Source organism: Geotrypetes seraphini, chromosome 4, assembly GCF_902459505.1.
Source record: "Geotrypetes seraphini chromosome 4, aGeoSer1.1, whole genome shotgun sequence".
NCBI lineage: Eukaryota > Metazoa > Chordata > Amphibia > Gymnophiona > Dermophiidae > Geotrypetes > Geotrypetes seraphini.
This window is the reverse complement of record NC_047087.1, coordinates 301818332-301834814: the sequence shown is the minus strand read 5'-3', so window position 1 is coordinate 301834814 and position 16483 is coordinate 301818332. Positions and strand designations below refer to the sequence as shown.

At 44.7% G+C, this 16483-nt stretch overlaps 1 protein-coding gene across 1 annotated transcript in view; it reads left to right on the top strand.

Moving 5' to 3' along the window:
• LOC117359849 (VPS10 domain-containing receptor SorCS1-like) overlaps positions 1-16483 on the top strand; it is a 304368-nt gene that overhangs the window by 168691 nt on the left and 119194 nt on the right. The window contains exon 13 of the mRNA XM_033943225.1: positions 12174-12345. Coding sequence (XP_033799116.1) covers positions 12174-12345 — 172 coding nt within the window. The remainder of the gene's footprint in view (positions 1-12173; positions 12346-16483) is intronic.

Sequence of the window (16483 nt, the reverse complement as noted above, 5' to 3'; positions counted from 1 at the left end):
TATGGGTTGTGTTTGAGAGACCTCATTGATCAAGACAGCCAAAATGACGGCGCTGATAAGCTGGTCAATGGCCTGACAACTGGATTACTTGCTCAGTGGTATGAAGCAAATTCAAAATTCAGTGGTCCTGTAAGAGCAGCCATGTTAGGATTAAAGCAAAGTTGAAATGCGCGTGGAAACAAGCCAGCAAAGTTTCTGTGGCCGGAGCAAAACTGGAGGAGAAAGACAGATTTATAACGAAGCGTGACACACTGATGGGCGTACGTATCTGCACGCTAAATATCACAGGCAGCCAGAGCAAACGTCGAAGATAAGGCATGTTTTGGTGCTCCGGAGATCAATCTGGCTGCGGCATCTTGTACCGCTTGCGATGCCCTGTACCTTGTCTTAATCACTCCAAGATACATGGCATTACAGTAGTCCATCCTCAATAAGACCATGGTCTGTACTACAGTACGAAAGTCAAAATGCACCAACATCATTTTCACCAGATACAGTAATATGTATTTGCGCAAACAATATCGGTACCGTCTTAGCCATTTGGCAATTCATCGTGAGACCGGAATCAAGTGTAGGTCCTAAGATTGCCATTGATTCTCTCACTGGAAGGACTTCATCCATTGCCTTTATTTCCTTTGGCCACCTAGGCTTAGGTGACACAAAACATGATTCTATAATGGGCACCTACATTTTCATAGAATCAGTGTCAATATTGGTGCCTAACTATAAGCAGACTTTATAGAATCAGGGCCTTGGTGACTGCTTTAGATGGCATAGTAACGGGGGGGCGAGGGGGCGGTCCACCCCAGGCACCATGTTGGTGGGGGCACTGGCACTCCTCCTCCACTCCGCCCCCTCCGCCTCATTCCACTCCTCCTCTCGCCACGTGCCCTTCCCTTTCCCCTCCATGAGCAACAACTTCAATGTGCTCCTCGCGACCACGTCAGCTCTCCCGCAGATGTCATTTCTGGGTGCCGCGCGTAGGAAGTGAGGTCAGAGGAAGAGCCGCCGCGGTGAATAGCTAGACGTATGGGGGAAGGGAAGGGGGCACATGCATGGCAGGGGAGATCGGGGAAGGAGCGGGAGGGGGGTATGGAGACGAGGACAGGTGAAGGGCCACTGATTGGCTGAAGGTACATAGTAGCTAGGTGTCATCGACTTAATTATGAGTCCTAGAGACTTGATGCATTATGGATCTAAAAAGAAATTGTTTTGGTGCTAGATCGTCCAGCGTCATCGCCATGGTTGTTTTCAACGTGTCCAGCCATCTGATTGCAGGAAACCTCTTCACCTAGTTTCTTCAATCTTCTCAAATACGATGTCCTTTTCCAATGTGACCAAAATAATAAGACAGTCGTAACTTCATCGTTTGGGCTTCGAGCGAATGTACATTTATTTATTTATTTCGATTTCTATCCCATTCTCCCAGAAGCTCAGAACGGGTTACAAGTAGACAACTGCTTTTACATCCAAGCAGCAACGAGACCTACCGCAACCACCAAGAGCCCACAGACCCGATCCTGCCAGGAGTGTGAACTCCTCCCCCTGCAGTCCATTGGAGAGATCAATCTGCCTGCTTTTAAATATCAGCAGCAGTGGAGATCAACTGCTTTTACACCTAAGCAGCAACGAGACCAGCCACAACCACCGAGAGCACACAGACCCGATACTACCAAGAGTGTTAACTCTTCCCCCCCTGCAATCCGCTAAGAAGATCGACTGTTGGCTCCGGGCGGCTTTCCCGCAGAGGAGAGAATCCTGCATTCACTGTGGGCCTCATCTGGGGCAGCCTCCTTGGAGCGGCTGGGGCACGGGCAGTGTGTCTGGGAGGGAATGCATGGATGGGAGAACATCTCAGGGGAGGAGACATAGGCATCCTGGGACTGTCGGCCAAGTCTCTTCCCTGAAGAAGCCCTTTCTGGAAACGTCAATCGCTCCTCCTAAACTTACTTGCTCCACTTCATCACTTCATCATGCTTCTATTCCTTTCTCTCCTCTCTTCTACCTTCCAAAGTATTTAGATCAATGCTGTCTTGTTAAAATGTTTATTTTATTTTTATTTTTCCTCTAACTCTACTTTTCACTTCTCTATTACCCTCCAGGTACTTTAGTTAGATTGTGAGCCTTCGGGACAGTAAGGGAATTTTTCAAGTACCTTTCTTATTTCTAATCTTAATGTATATTTTCTGTAAACCGCTTAGAACCTAACGGATGTAGCGGTATATAAGAAATAAATTACATTACATTACATTCACAATCGTTTGAAAACAGACCAGTCATGACAACAAATAGGTTACAGTAGACAATAACGGAGCATATTCTAGAGACCAGACTGGTCATAGCGAAGAGTACTAGGAGAAGTATATTGAGGAGGCAGTTTTTAATGGCCTGATTGGCGGAAGAGGAAGGTCTTTACTGCTCTGCAGAAGGTCACTAGTGAGTCTAGCGACCTGATCTGTGTGGGTAGTCGGTTCCATAGCTGAGGTAGGAAATGGCTGTAGGATCTTTTGTACGCTGTACTCATTTGGAGGGATCAACCTGCGGGAATGCTGAATCTTTGATCTGTTTTGGAGCGGAGGGGGCGGTTAGGGGTGTATAGGCATAGCTTGGATGCTATGTAGGCTGGGGTTTTTTGGTAGAAGCTCTTGTGTGTCATGACCAGGGCTTTGAAGATGCATCGCTTTTTGACTGGTAACCAGTGAGCTGCATAGAGCACTGGAGTAATGGGGTCATGGTAGCTGAGGTTGTATAGGAGTCGGATCAAAATTCTATATGTGGTGTAAAAAAAAAAAAAGAGCGCTAAGGGGCTGATTCTATAAAGGGAACCTAAAGTTTGGCACCTTACTTAATTGTCAAAATACTCTTAACAGTCTCAATAGTTGTAAAAAAAAAATTTTAATTGGGTGATAGATACCTATCCGAGTCTATAAAAGATAGGCGCCTATCACAGGATACATAGTGGCACTTAACGCCTAAGTGGGTGTTTCTGTGGGCAGAGCGTGACTTAGGCGCGGCTAAGCGCGATCAACAAAACTTAGGCACCTGAAATGTAGGCCATTAAAACCCTGGTCTACATTCCAGGTGCCTACGTTTTTATATAGGTGCCACTAGCCGCTAGCACCTAAGTGTGATTGGCATGCGGCCAGCGCCATTTTTCAAGACGCAGATAATTTAGGCGCCAATTTATAGAATCACTTTACAAACAGCGCTCCAAGTTGGGCGTCATTTATAGACTAGTGCCAGGATGTACACCTAACTTATAGGCATGAGGATTCATAGCAGCTGGAATCTGGTGTAAATCCTTAGGTCTAAATTAGGCGTTGATTGGGCATATTTTATAACAGTGCGTGCAAATTCTTGGAGTATTCATGACCTGGCCATGCCCCTCCCGTGGCCACGCCCCCGTTCAGATCTGCGCACCAGAATTCAGGCGCTTCTTTATAGAATACGCCAGTGGATCGCAAACTGCGTGCCGCGGCAGATTCCAGGTGTGCCGCGAGACGCCAGCAAAGAGAGGCGCCGGCTGACTGCTTAAAGGACGTGCCTCTCATAGCCAGAAGCGCGGCCTGTAGGCAGTCAGCTGGCACCAAAGACTCCACTCCTCGCCATTGTCTCTCCTCTCCCTGTACCTCCCCTCCTCCAGGATCCCCCACCAGCGAAGTGACAGATTCAGGGTCACGGTCGGAGGGCTTCCAAGCACGCGCGGACATCCTCACATCGACGTCCGTGCACTTCCAAATTCCTTCCGGCTGCAGCACTGGGTTTAGTATGCCACGGAGCAGAAAAGTTTGCGGGACATTGGGATATGGCAAGCAAATTCAGTAAATTCTAATTGCTGCCAATTGACATCAACAATTGATTATTAGCGTCCAATTATCATCATTAATTGGTTTGGTATCCAATTAAATAGTGCACACTCAAAGTTCCCCATGCTATTTTAAGTCAACACTAATAAGAGCAGAGGAGAAAAAACTCTCTCAAATTATACAAAATGTCACCCAGAAAAGGAGAGAATATTAATGTATAATGGTGTTATGTAATTATTATTATTATTTTTTTAATTCTATATTTATATTTTCAACAATTTACAAAGAAAATAAACTTCTTGTCAGAGAAATACATCATAGACATATGTTATATATTCAAAAGAAAAGAAAACAATGGCATATCTGATTATCCTTTCTTAGACCACAACCAAGGGGGAATTGGCTCAGAATTATAAGAAGCTTATTACGCTAGAAGAAAAAAAAATATATATATATATATAAAGAAAGGCTATAACACATTTTAACCTGCCATTCTATTAACACTGGGTCAAAACTTCAAGTCATCTTTTTCAACTCCAGAAAGGACTTTAGCTGATCAGGAAGAAAGAATACATATTTAACTCGTGCATACTTTGCAACACATTTACAGGGGTATGCCAACAGGAAAGAGGCTCCTAATGCAATTGTTTCCTGCCTTAATGATAGAAACTGTTTCCGTCTTTCTTGTGTGGTTTTTGAAACTTCCATATATGCCCATATTTTTTTTTTTAATCAAAATAATGAATTGGCTAAACAGTCCTCTCCCTTGTAGGAAAAGTGTAGGCTTAAGATTAAATTTTAAAGTTTTTTGAATAATGGACATCAGTATGAGCCTTTATGCAAGAACGAGGAACTATAGGCTCAAACAGTGCCTTCATGGATGTCTAGCACCAAACTTAATGAGGTTTGCCCCATACATCATATAGTCCATATAAAGGTTGACACTCAAACAGTGTAAATAAGAAATAATCAGTGCCTTATTAACTTTACCATCAAGGAGGAGGACAAAATAGAAAATAATGAAAAATAATAATAAAGCAATAATGAAAAAGTATGTAATAAAGAGTATGTATGTAAAGTAAGTATGTAATAAAGAGTAAAAAAAATGAAAACTCTAAAGATTTTGAAAGTCTAAAGTACTGTTTCATAAATGAGTCCAAGTCCTGTTGGAAAACGAAGGAAATCAATAACGTAGCTCTCTCCGCCACCTCAGAGAGAGAGTCTTCCAAGAAAGCAGATATATCTTCCATATCAATTTGCGGAACCTGTTTCTTTTCACCCTCTCCTTCCGTAGGGCTCCTTTTATTAAGATGCACCAGTGTTTTTAGCGCACGCAGGAAATTACCGTGCGCTCAGCTCAATGCTGGCGTTAAGGTCTCGTGCGCAGGGCAATGTAGCGTGCACTATTCTGCACGTTAAAGCCCTAACGTGGCTTAGTAAAAAGAGCCCTTAGACTCCTGGGGATTTTTTTATGGATGGTGGAAGATAATAAATTTTGTTCAATGGAGGTATATGCTCAGAGGACTATTTCAAAATTTCCACCACATATTTTTTGAACATTTCATATGAGGAAATCCCAGGAGTTTTCAGGAAGTTTAAAATTCTTACATTTATCCGGCGATTAAAGTTCTCTATATTTTCTATTTTTCGGTGCAACATGGCGCTGACTGTTATCGCAACGGTTCTATAAGCTTGTAAAGACTGGACTTCATTTTGTATTTTAGCTAAGGAATTTTTTTGTGTCAGCATTCGTCTGTTCAAAAAGCTTTGTGAAGTCATATGGTGTTGTGTAATTATGTCCTTGCTTTGGTAATTACATAACACCATTATACATTAACTTTCTCTCCTTTTCTGGGTGACATTTTGTATATTTGAGAGAGTTTTTTCTCCTCTTCTCTTAGGGCTCTTTTTACTAAGGTGCGCTAGCGTTTTTAGCGCGCGCTAACCATGCACTAAATGAAAAATACCAACGCAAGCTCTATGGAGGCGTTAGCGTTTAGCATGCGCATCGTAGCGTGCGCTAAAACCACTAGCGCACCTTAGTAAAAGGAGCCTTTAGTGTTGACTTAAAATTTTCTATTTTAAGTGCCATATATAGAATCCAGGGGATTTTGGTTTGTAAATGTATCATATGATGACTTGGTTGGCCTTAAACACTTGGGACCTATGTATAAGGTATTGATTATATGATAAGAGAGGGTGGGAAGGGTGGGAGATAAGAGCATATCATTTGTACCATTGATGATTATTAAGTGTTATATTTATTGTTAATTTGTTTGGATATATTGTTACACTTATTGTAAATTTGAGAATGAATAAAGAATTAAAAAAAAAACAATAAAAAAACACCTGGGACCTCGTTGCTGAACCCCAACTCCAACTCAACAAAAACAATAAGAAGCTAATGTTCCCAGTAGGAAAACATGATATGATTCTGGTTTTATCAGGATTTGGGTACCTTCTAGGGCAATGGTCTTCATTCATTTTTAAGCAAGGGCTGTTTTGGGTTCAAAAGGGCTGGAGGAGAGCCAACAAATATCTTCCTACCTGGGCCCTTGATGCCAACAGCGCTTCTCAATATTTATTCCTACCAGAACACCTGGTCTTAGTCACACAGTGAACCCTATGCAAATGCAGGAGCCAGGGCAGGATTAACCAATAGGCCAAGTAGGCACGTGCCTAGGGCCCGAAATTGTCAGAGGGGCCCGATGAAGGAGGGCATCAACATTGTTTTTTCCAAACGGCAATGGGCTCCTCCTGCATCGATCGGCAATAGGGCCCCTTGCCCAAAGCTTCCCTCTGACGCAGCTTCCTGTTTCCGCCTGGGCGCATGGTGGGGTGGAGTGGGGCGGGGTCCAGTGTACTTGTGTGCCTAGGGGCCCTCGACGAATTAATCCTGCCCTGGCAGGAGCACAAACTCAAAGTCCTAAAATGCATAACTGAAAGCCAGACTCTGCATGCAGAGATAGCGCAAAATATAGAAATGCTCCAAACTGACATATTTCAATCGCTGAATTGAAAATGAAATCCTTTCTCCTGCCTTTGTTGTCAGGTGATTTTATTTTTCTCATCATCTTTTCCCAGGCTCTGGCTTCGCTTCTTTCTGTCTGTGCTCATAACTACCTTCTTATCTATTTGCTGTTTTTCTCTCCTTCGCCTTCTACCCTGCTTCCATCTTTGGCGTTAACTTTTAAAACATTCCATTCTTCTGCTTCCATCTCAATCTGTCCACTTTTCCATGTCTTCCCCTCCTCTCCATCCATGTACACCATCAACTCCCTCTCTCTGCCCTTCCCCTTTCCTCCCTATCCTTTTTCCCTCAGAGGCCCGGCATCTTCTTCCCCTTTCCCTCCCCCCACCCACTTTTCTTTTTTCCAGCACTGCAGTCCTGCGCTCTTTGGGCCACAGGCAGCTGTAGCAGAGGGAAAACTTCCAATGCCGCTGAAGACAGTGTGTTTATTTCATTCCCACTGCTCGCGGCCCAAAGAACGCAGGACTGCAGGGCTGGAAACAAAAAGTGCCAAATCCCGAAGGGGGATGATATTCCTCACAGGCTCCGAGAGATCTTGGAAGGTCGCCATTGGCTCACTGTCCTAGGGTAACACCAGCTCCACATTGTCAAAATTAAGGCGCCAACTTGGAGAAATTGCACAGGGGTAATATTTGGGCATGTTAGACAATATTCCTGCCTTATTTAGAATGAATGCTTTAGTGTGCTGATTTCCATCTGAAAATTTTACTTTCTTTCTCTCAATTTCTTAAGAAGCCATTTGCTCAGAATAGTGATATTACGAGTTAATGAATACTGTAGTACAATACTGACATAGGCTAAGTGCAAATTAGCCATGATAGTTTAAGAGTAGATTGCTTTAGGGTAGCAGAATTGAACACGGTGTCAGGTCAAAGGCGCGCCTAGACAATTGAGCGCAGCGTGCGCCGCCGCACCGTTCTAAATTACTGTTTTTAGCGCTCCGACGGGGGTGTGTGGGGGGGAACCCCCCCCACTTTACTTAATAGACATCGTGCCGCGTTGTGGGGGCGTTGTGGGGGGTGTGAGGGGTTGTAACCCCCCACATTTTACTGAAAACTTCACTTTTTCCCTGTCGGCGCGCGCTTTTGTCTTTCGTGCCGTTGTCTATGAACCATTTAACACAATTAGCAGTCATTATTCCCTGAAAGAACAAAGGCATCTGTTTACATCGGTAACTCTTTTAACGTGACAAAAAAAAAATGCTTTGACACATGTTCTGTTAACTTTGTTGCCTGAACTTGAGTTATTTACATATTTATTTGCCATCTTTTTGAAGAAATGTACAAAAATATACTGTCTTTTTGGGGCTTTGGCACTTCAAAGCTTGCATTCAAAGTGGTGGGCACTGGAGGATTAAGCGACTTGCCCAGGGTCACAAGGAGCAACACTGGGATTTGATCTCACAACCTCTGAGTGCAGGAGCAGAAAGAAGCTCTACCAGTGAGCCTCACCTTCAGCCTGGATATGGCTATTCTTATGTGAGCTGAGTATAGGACATTGTGACATCACTGATGAGGTTGGCTCTTAAGCATTGGTGGAATGAGGCATTATGACGTCACAATGTCAGCTCTGGAATGTTGCTATTCTTTGGGATACTGGGCTTAATAAAAGGTAATGGGGACTTGTATACTGCCTTTGGCATTTCAAAGCAGTGAGCACTGGAGGATTAAATGACTTGCCCAAGGTCACGAGGAGCAGCACTGGGATTTGATCTCATAACCTGTGGGTTCAGGGGCAGCAGCGCAACCAGTGAGCCACAGGCCTTCCTCCTAAGGGCCGGATTTTATAAATGATGCCTAACCTTGCCTAACTTGTAGGCACCAATTAGCTCGGTTGTCAGTCAACTGCTAGGTGCTGCTTATAGAATCCTTGTGGTAGGTGCCGGTATATTAGGCCAAGGTTTTCCTGGCCTAATTTACCGGCACCTACCACAGACACCTAGTGATGCCTAAGTCAACCAACACCTACTCTCTGTCTCTAATCAGGTAGGCATCATTAGGCGGCAGTAATCACCTTGACTTAGGTACCGCTAAGCTCCAAGTGGTAATCCATGTACAGTGCTCCCCCGCGAATTTGTGGTCCGCGATTCGCGGTCCCGGTCATTCGCGGTATTTTCTGACCGTGAATGACCGGTCAGGAGAGGGCAGCCGGAGTGCCGGCGAGTGAAGGAAATCACTCCCGGTATGCCCCAACCGCCTCTTCCTGCGTGTCAAAGCAGCTCCTGATTGGTGAGGCCCGACTTTAGTACAGGAAGAGGCGGTCGCAGCATACCACAAGTGATCTCCCTCACTCGCCGGCGCTCCGGCTTCTCCTGCCTCCCTGGCTGCCCTCTCCTGTCTCCCCTGCTAAAAACCATATTCGCGGTTTTTCAACATTCACGGGGGTTCCTGGAACGGAACCCTCGCGAATATCGGGGGAGTCCTGTACAACCCTAATTAACTAATTTTTTTTTTTTTTTAATTTAAATGGTTTTTAATGGTGTGGTCAATTACCACGCCAATTAAGCTGACTGCAAAACATTGCGCATGGACTTTAGTTAGGCATCCGTGATTAGTGCACTTAGCAGAGCCTAACCTAGGCACCGTTTATAGAATTCTCCCCTAAGTGCTTGCTATATTGTGACAATAAATCACGTATAGAGTCTTACTTAGCTTATTTATTTTATTTGTCTTTTTTTTTTTAATAATTCTTTATTCATTTTCACAAATTACATTAAGTGTTAATATTTTCATTCACAGTAACAATAAATACATCACTTATAAACAATCATTGGTATATTACATAGATTCTTATCCCTATCCCTCGCCCATCCCTCCCAACCATATACTCCATTATTGTATGATATATGTAATAATAAAATATCCCCCTCCCTACCTCATAAACTGATATTGTTATTTTATTTGTCTTAAGACCTCAGCGGTACCGCCTGTATGCCAATAAACTTTTTGAACATACAGTATTCAGGCACCCATAGTCGTCATCGGCCTCAATATTGCATACTTTAGATAATTTAATACTTTAAATAGTTTATTTTAAATATTTAGTTAGATATAAATACTCACCTTCATCTATACAGGTGGGGGGTAGGCACTCCGACATAGACCTATGTTTTGCCCCAGAGGGCTTTGTCAAGGAATTCCCCCTCAAATCAAACGGCTCATGTTCCCCGCAGGTTAAATCTACAGACGCGGGGAACATGACCTGTTTGTCTGATTGCTATATTGTGAGGCGGGAACGGAGCAGATTATGGGTTGAGCCTGCTTGTGAACAGCGCTTGGAAGTTAGCAGGTGGCAAAATTACCCTATGCTAACTGACATGACTGCCAATGGCACAGGTGCATTTAGGGGGTCATTAGGAGAGACTCCTGACCACTTACATCAGGCTCGGTGGGATAGTCGCCGATGTTCTAAGGCAGTGACACTGACTATTGGCTCTGACCAGCCGTTTTTAAAGTGGGCCGGTAAGGGGCGTTTTGAGGTTGGCATCAGGGAGGAGCTTACAACTGTGTGGGTGTCAAAAATATTCAGTGTCTGTGAATAAATAGCCAGGCAAAGAAATAGGACCATGTCAAAAGCAGTCCTAACTTTGGTCGCTTAGTTATGTGGATTCCGCCCTGAATTGGGTCAAAGTCACAAAATATGTATAGGGGTGACCAATTCAGACCGTTGGTATCGTAGAGTGACTAAAGTGGTCAGTGAAACAAAATAAAGTCACTGCTGGATCATCAATGTAATTTGTACATTCAAGAGACTTCTTTTACACTTAGAACTCTGCTCAGAGACATGAAGGCTGATTACTCCGCATCACCACCCAATCATTGCAGTGTTCAAAAAAAAGGCTCCAAGAAACTTTCAGTAAATAAAGTGCTAGCCTTGACAGCTATGCTAACACTGTAAATGCTTCCATAAGATTTATATTGGTAAGAGATGACTTAACTTAGTGACTGGTTCCGACGTGCCACGTTTCGTTGCTGCGTCAGGGAACCGACAAAACAGCTAGATTTAAAGCTGGAGGTGAAGTCACATAGGATTGAAAAACCTAAAAACATTTAAGAAGAAACATATGTTGAGTGAACCAGGTTTTTCAATCCTATGTGACTTCACCTCCAGCTTTAAATCTAGCTGTTTTGTCGGTTCCCTGACGCAGCAACGAAAAGAAACATATGTTGAGTGAACCAGGTTTTTCAATCCTATGTGACTTCACCTCCAGCTTTAAATCTAGCTGTTTTGTCGGTTCCCTGACGCAGCAACGAAACGTGGCACGTCGGAACCAGTCACTAAGTTAAGTCATCTCTTACCAATATAAATCTTATGGAAGCATTTACAGTGTTAGCATAGCTGTCAAGGCTAGCACTTTATTTACTGAAAGTTTCTTGGAGCCTTTTTTTTGAACACTGCAATGATTGGGTGGTGAGGCGGAGTAATCAGCCTTCATGTCTCTGAGCAGAGTTCTAAGTATAAAAGAAGTTTCTTGAATTGATGATCCAGCAGTGACTTTATTTTGTTGCCCTGAATTGGGTCGGCATACACATAGCTTCTGGGTAGTGACTGCCCTTGTTGGATGCGCTCCTCACCTCCCTATGATCAGACCCACCTCATATTTCCCTCCCTACCAATTGAGACCTCTGAACACCCTCCCAGCTGACTCAGACCCTCCCCTCCCCATTCAAATTCCTCCTAACCCCCCATCAATTCACAGCCTTCCTACATCTCTGGGGGTCTATTGGGGGTTTCTGACCTAGAGCAATTCCTACCTGCTTCTGCCCTTGGTAGTATCATGTATGAATGGCTGCCATGAACTGTAGCAGTAGTCTCATGGTATACTGCTAGAGATCAGCCCACCAAATAACGCTGACCTCTAGTGGTAGAACCATAAGTCTACTGCTTGAGCTTGTGGCAGCCATTTTAGTAGATGGAGGCACTAGTAACAGAAGTATGTGGGGATCGTTCCTTCCCAGATACCCATACTGGGTGGCAGTTTGGGGGGTCAGAATTGGCGGGAGAATGGATTTTCAGGAGGTTTGAATCACTGGGAGAGTGAGAGGGGTGTTTGGGAGATAATAAAACTGATGAAGGCACTTATTGGGGCTGATATTCATTGAGGAACTGCATAAATGTGAGTGGCCAGTAACAGTCCAGTCAGACCCATAGAGTCAATGTCTGTGCCCAGACATGGCCCAACATCAAATATGTGAGTCTAACTTAGCCAATGACGGCTGATGTTTAAAAACACGCCAACCATTACCAATTGAATATTGTCCAGTCTATTACTGGGCTTTAGGTCTGGGAGCACTGGCCATATTTTACTCAGTTTTGGGGTTTTTTTTTCCTTACAGATACAGGAAGGTGGTGTCCAATAACTGCACAGATGGCGTGCGAGAACAGTACACAGCTAAACGTCAGCAGTGCCCTGGCAAGGCTCCAAGGGGTCTCCGTATCATCACTTCCGATGGCAAACTGATAGCAGAACAAGGGCACAATGTGACTTTTGTGCTGCAGCTGGAGGAGGTAAAATGCAACTTCCCACTTATGCCTTCTGTGTCGCTCAGTGGCGTAGTAAGGGGGGGGTAGGGGCAGACCGCTCCAGGTGCCATCTTTGCAGGGGGGTCGCTGGCACCTCTCCTCTCTGCCCCTGGTGTATCCCTTTAAATATTCTCCAGTGAGGGTAGCATCTTCCGCTTGCTGCTCTTGCTGGCCTCGACTCCCTTAACGTTACTTCCTCCGACGGGGGTGTGTGGGGGGGGGGAACCCTCCCACTTTACTTAACAGAGATCGCACCGGCGTTGTGGGGAGTTTGGGGAGTTGTAACCCCCCCATGACACCGGCGCGATCTCTATTAAGTAAAGTGGGAGGGTTCCCCACCAACACCCCCCGTCGGAGCCCCTTAAAATACTGATTTTCTTCGGCGTGCTTCCGCCTTGCGCTCAGTTGTCTGCGCTGGGTTGTCGGCGCGCGCTTTTGTCTATGAACCGAATATCTTGCTCTTTATGTTTGGAGTCTGGAACTTCATATCAGCCTACAACTTATCTATTCTCTCACATAATTCTAGGTTACTGATTTTGTGTTTCTGTAATGTCACCAGAGCATTTTGTAATCTTAGCTGCAATCATTTATTTATACCAGAACAGGCAAGATGGAATTGTACCCATAACCCAAAACCATCTAAGGTTAAACACTGACCTCGGCATAAGTGTGAACAACACACATGGGGCCCTCAGAGTAAATCCATTCAGCTCATGCAGAGTGTATAAGGCATGTCAAACCAGGCTGAAAAATGCATGCTTCTGTGACTGTTTGAGGATGTGTCAATTTAGATTCCTGAGAGAATGAGGGGGTAACAGCTCAATTCTTTTCACTTCAGAAAGCTCAAACCAGGGTTCCTGAGGCGAAAGCCTGCGCATTTAACTATTAAGCTTCTTAAATGTGTTTCTTGAAAGCGCAGCTTCTGCACCTTGGAATGTGTGACAGAAAAATCTTTCCAGCATCTTCGCAATAAACAATTGTAAAAAAAAAAAAAAAAGAATATTTCAAGATACTATATGAATGATTATTGGAGGTTGCCCAAAGTAGTCCGCTGAAGGTGTTCTACTGCATGGGCGAAATTATACGAGGGGCCGCTGAAAAATTCTCAGTCCAGCCAGCAAAGTTGGGGCAGTCTCCCTCGAGGGCTATACACTTAGCCCCGCTTCTACGAAACTGCGCTAGCAGTTTTTAGCGCAGAGAGCTGCGCTGAATGGCCCGCGCTGCTCCCGATGCTCATAGGAACTCAATGAGCGTCGGGAGCAGCGCGGGCCACTCAGCGCGGCTCTCTGCGCTAAAAAAAAAAAACGCTAGCATGGTTTCGTAGAAGAGGGGGTAGTCCAGTGATTTTTCACTTTTATCGTTCTGTTGGAAAAATACAGAACAAAAACAAGTGGAAAATCGCTGGACTAAGGGCTCCTTTTACGAAGCCACGTTGGCGGTTTAACGCGCGTAATAGCGCACGCTAATTTGCCGGCCGCGCTAGCCACTACCACCTCCTCTTGAGCAGGCAGTAGTTTTTCAGCTAGTGCGGGGGTTAGCGCGCTAAAAAGGTACATGCGATAAAGCCGCTAACGTGGCTTCGTAAAAGGAGCCCTAAGTGTTTAGCCCTAAGCTGGACTAAGTGTAAAGCCCTAAGCTGGACTAAGTGTTTAGCCCTATAGCTGGACTAAGTGTATAGCCCTAAGCTGGACTAAGTGTATAGCCCTAAACTGGACTAAGTGTATAGCCCTATAGCTGGACTAAGTGTATAGCCCTAAGCTGGACTAAGTGTATAGCCTTAAGATGGACTAAGTGTATAGCCCTATAGCTGGACTAAGTGTATAGCCAACTTTGTTGGTCGGGCTCAGAACTTTTCAGCGACCCCTCGTATTTCTTTCATTATTTTTAATGTTCTGTAACAAGAAATTGAGAGGGAGGTAGGCACTGTTGAGCCAGTGAATGATTTGGCTGCATGAAATCACTACTCATCTTCCTTGATTTCTACTTCTTACAAAAAGGGCAGTGTTTTCCTCAGAAAGAAAGAATATCTGTTTGCCTGACATGGGCAGCTGGATTTCTTTTGATTGAATGATTGATTGATTGATTTCAATTTTTATCCCCTCCTCCCGAAAAGCTCAGAACGGGTTACAAGAAGACAGTCACCAAAAAAACCCAAGGACATGACTAAATACAAACAGGAAATGCATAGAGGAGTCAAGTAGGGCAGGTGTATATTTGTGGAAGTCTTTTTTAACAGGAGAGTCTTCACTGCTCTTTGGAAATCAAATGAAAGGAGCAAGTCCAGCCTTCTGGTTTGTGCGGGCGGCTGGTTCCATAGTCAAGGGGTAAAGTGACTATAGCAGCGTTGGCGTGCAGTTTCCATTTGGAGACTTCTCCCTGGGGGAATGCTGAGCCGTCTCTCCACTTCAGAACGGAGGGAACGGTTGGGGGTGTATGGTCGTAGTTTGTCCGTGATGTAGGTCTCGTGGTGGAAGATTTTATGTGCCAGTACAAGGGCCTTGAAGGCACAGCGCTTGCTGGTGGGTAGCCAGTGGGCTACTCGGAGTGCAGGTATGATGGGGCCGTGGAAGTTGAGGTTATACAGGAGGTGGATCCAGCTGAGTTCTGCACTCGCTGGACATGTTTTAAAGTCCTTCGTAGTGAGGCCGTTAAATAGGGAGTTGCAGTAGTCCATTCGAGATAATACACAGGCTGCACACATGGTCCTTTGCCATTATAGAGGTGGCTTCCCAGGATAAGGTGGGGCAGGTGAAGCTAGAGTTCTTTCTGATCCAGAGAAGTTCAGTTTTGGCGGCATTGAGCTGCAGCTTATCGCAGGTCATCCAGCTTTTCATGTCGGAATGGCCGTGGTGGAGGTTGGAAAGTTGGGCAGGCCGGTCCTTACCCAGCGGGAGTAGTAGCTGTATGTTGTCGGCATAGGAGGGAACCTTGATGTTGTATCCATGGGCAATGTCAATGACAGGTCTGCTGTACAGATTGAAGAGGAGTGGGGAAAGCAACGCACCTTGAGGAACTCCATCTTTAATGGGCTTAGGCTTTGATTTGTCCGACCTAGTGGTACTGTTTGTGTTCTCTGGCACAGGAAGGAGGGTAAAACAAAGAGTATTACAGCATTGCAGCAGGACTACTGCTGCTGAATTTTTGTACCAGTGAGAAGTGTATTCTTTGTGTTTAACTAGTCTGGATTGTTTGGTAAGCTGTTACTCTAGAGATAAGCTTACTGTCTGGTTTTCCTTTCTAGTTTTGCCTCTGATGCAGCCCTCGGGCGAAACGTAGCACGTCAAGCACACACACATTCCATTAAATTTCTTTTTGCTCCACATAGTCATTTGGTCTGCTCTTTACTCTACCCTGAATCATCGCAGGTCATCTGCCTCTCTTACATCCCTCCTTCCTTTTGATTTGCTCCGTGACCCCTGCTATTGAAGATAAGCTGTGATTGTAACTACACAGCACAGCTGAAAACGGCACAGAACAACACCCCAAATGGTTGCTTGTTAGTAGCAGTGATAATTAGAGGGTCTCTGGCTGCATGCCAAACCAGTGCAAAGTGACAGAGGGCTGAAATATTACATTTGTATTAGAGAATGGCACGGGGGACAAATTTTTACCTATCCCTGCGGGAACTCATTTCCCTGTGAGTTCTTTTCCTGCCCCTGCCCCATTCCTGCAAGCTCTGTCCTCATGTGCACAAGCTTCAAACACTTTAAGATCATAAGTAGCAACATTCTAGAGCTCAGATTGTGATGTCATAATGCCTCATTCCACCAATACCTAAGCTCCGTCCTCATCTGCACAAGCCTCAAACACTTTAAAATCATAAGTAGTAACATTCTAGAGCTCAGATTGTGATGTCATAATGCCTCATTCCACCAATGCCTAAGCTCCGTCCTCATCTGCACAAGCCTCAAACACTTTAAAATCATAAGTAGTAACATTCTAGAGCTCAGATTGTGATGTCATAATGCCTCATTCCACCAATGCCTAAGCTCCGTCCTCATCTGCACAAGCCTTGAACACTTTGAAATCATAAGTAGTAACATTCTAGAGCTCAGATTGTGATGTCATAATGCCTCATTCCACCAATGCCTAAGCTCCGTCCTCATCTGCACAAGCCTCAAAC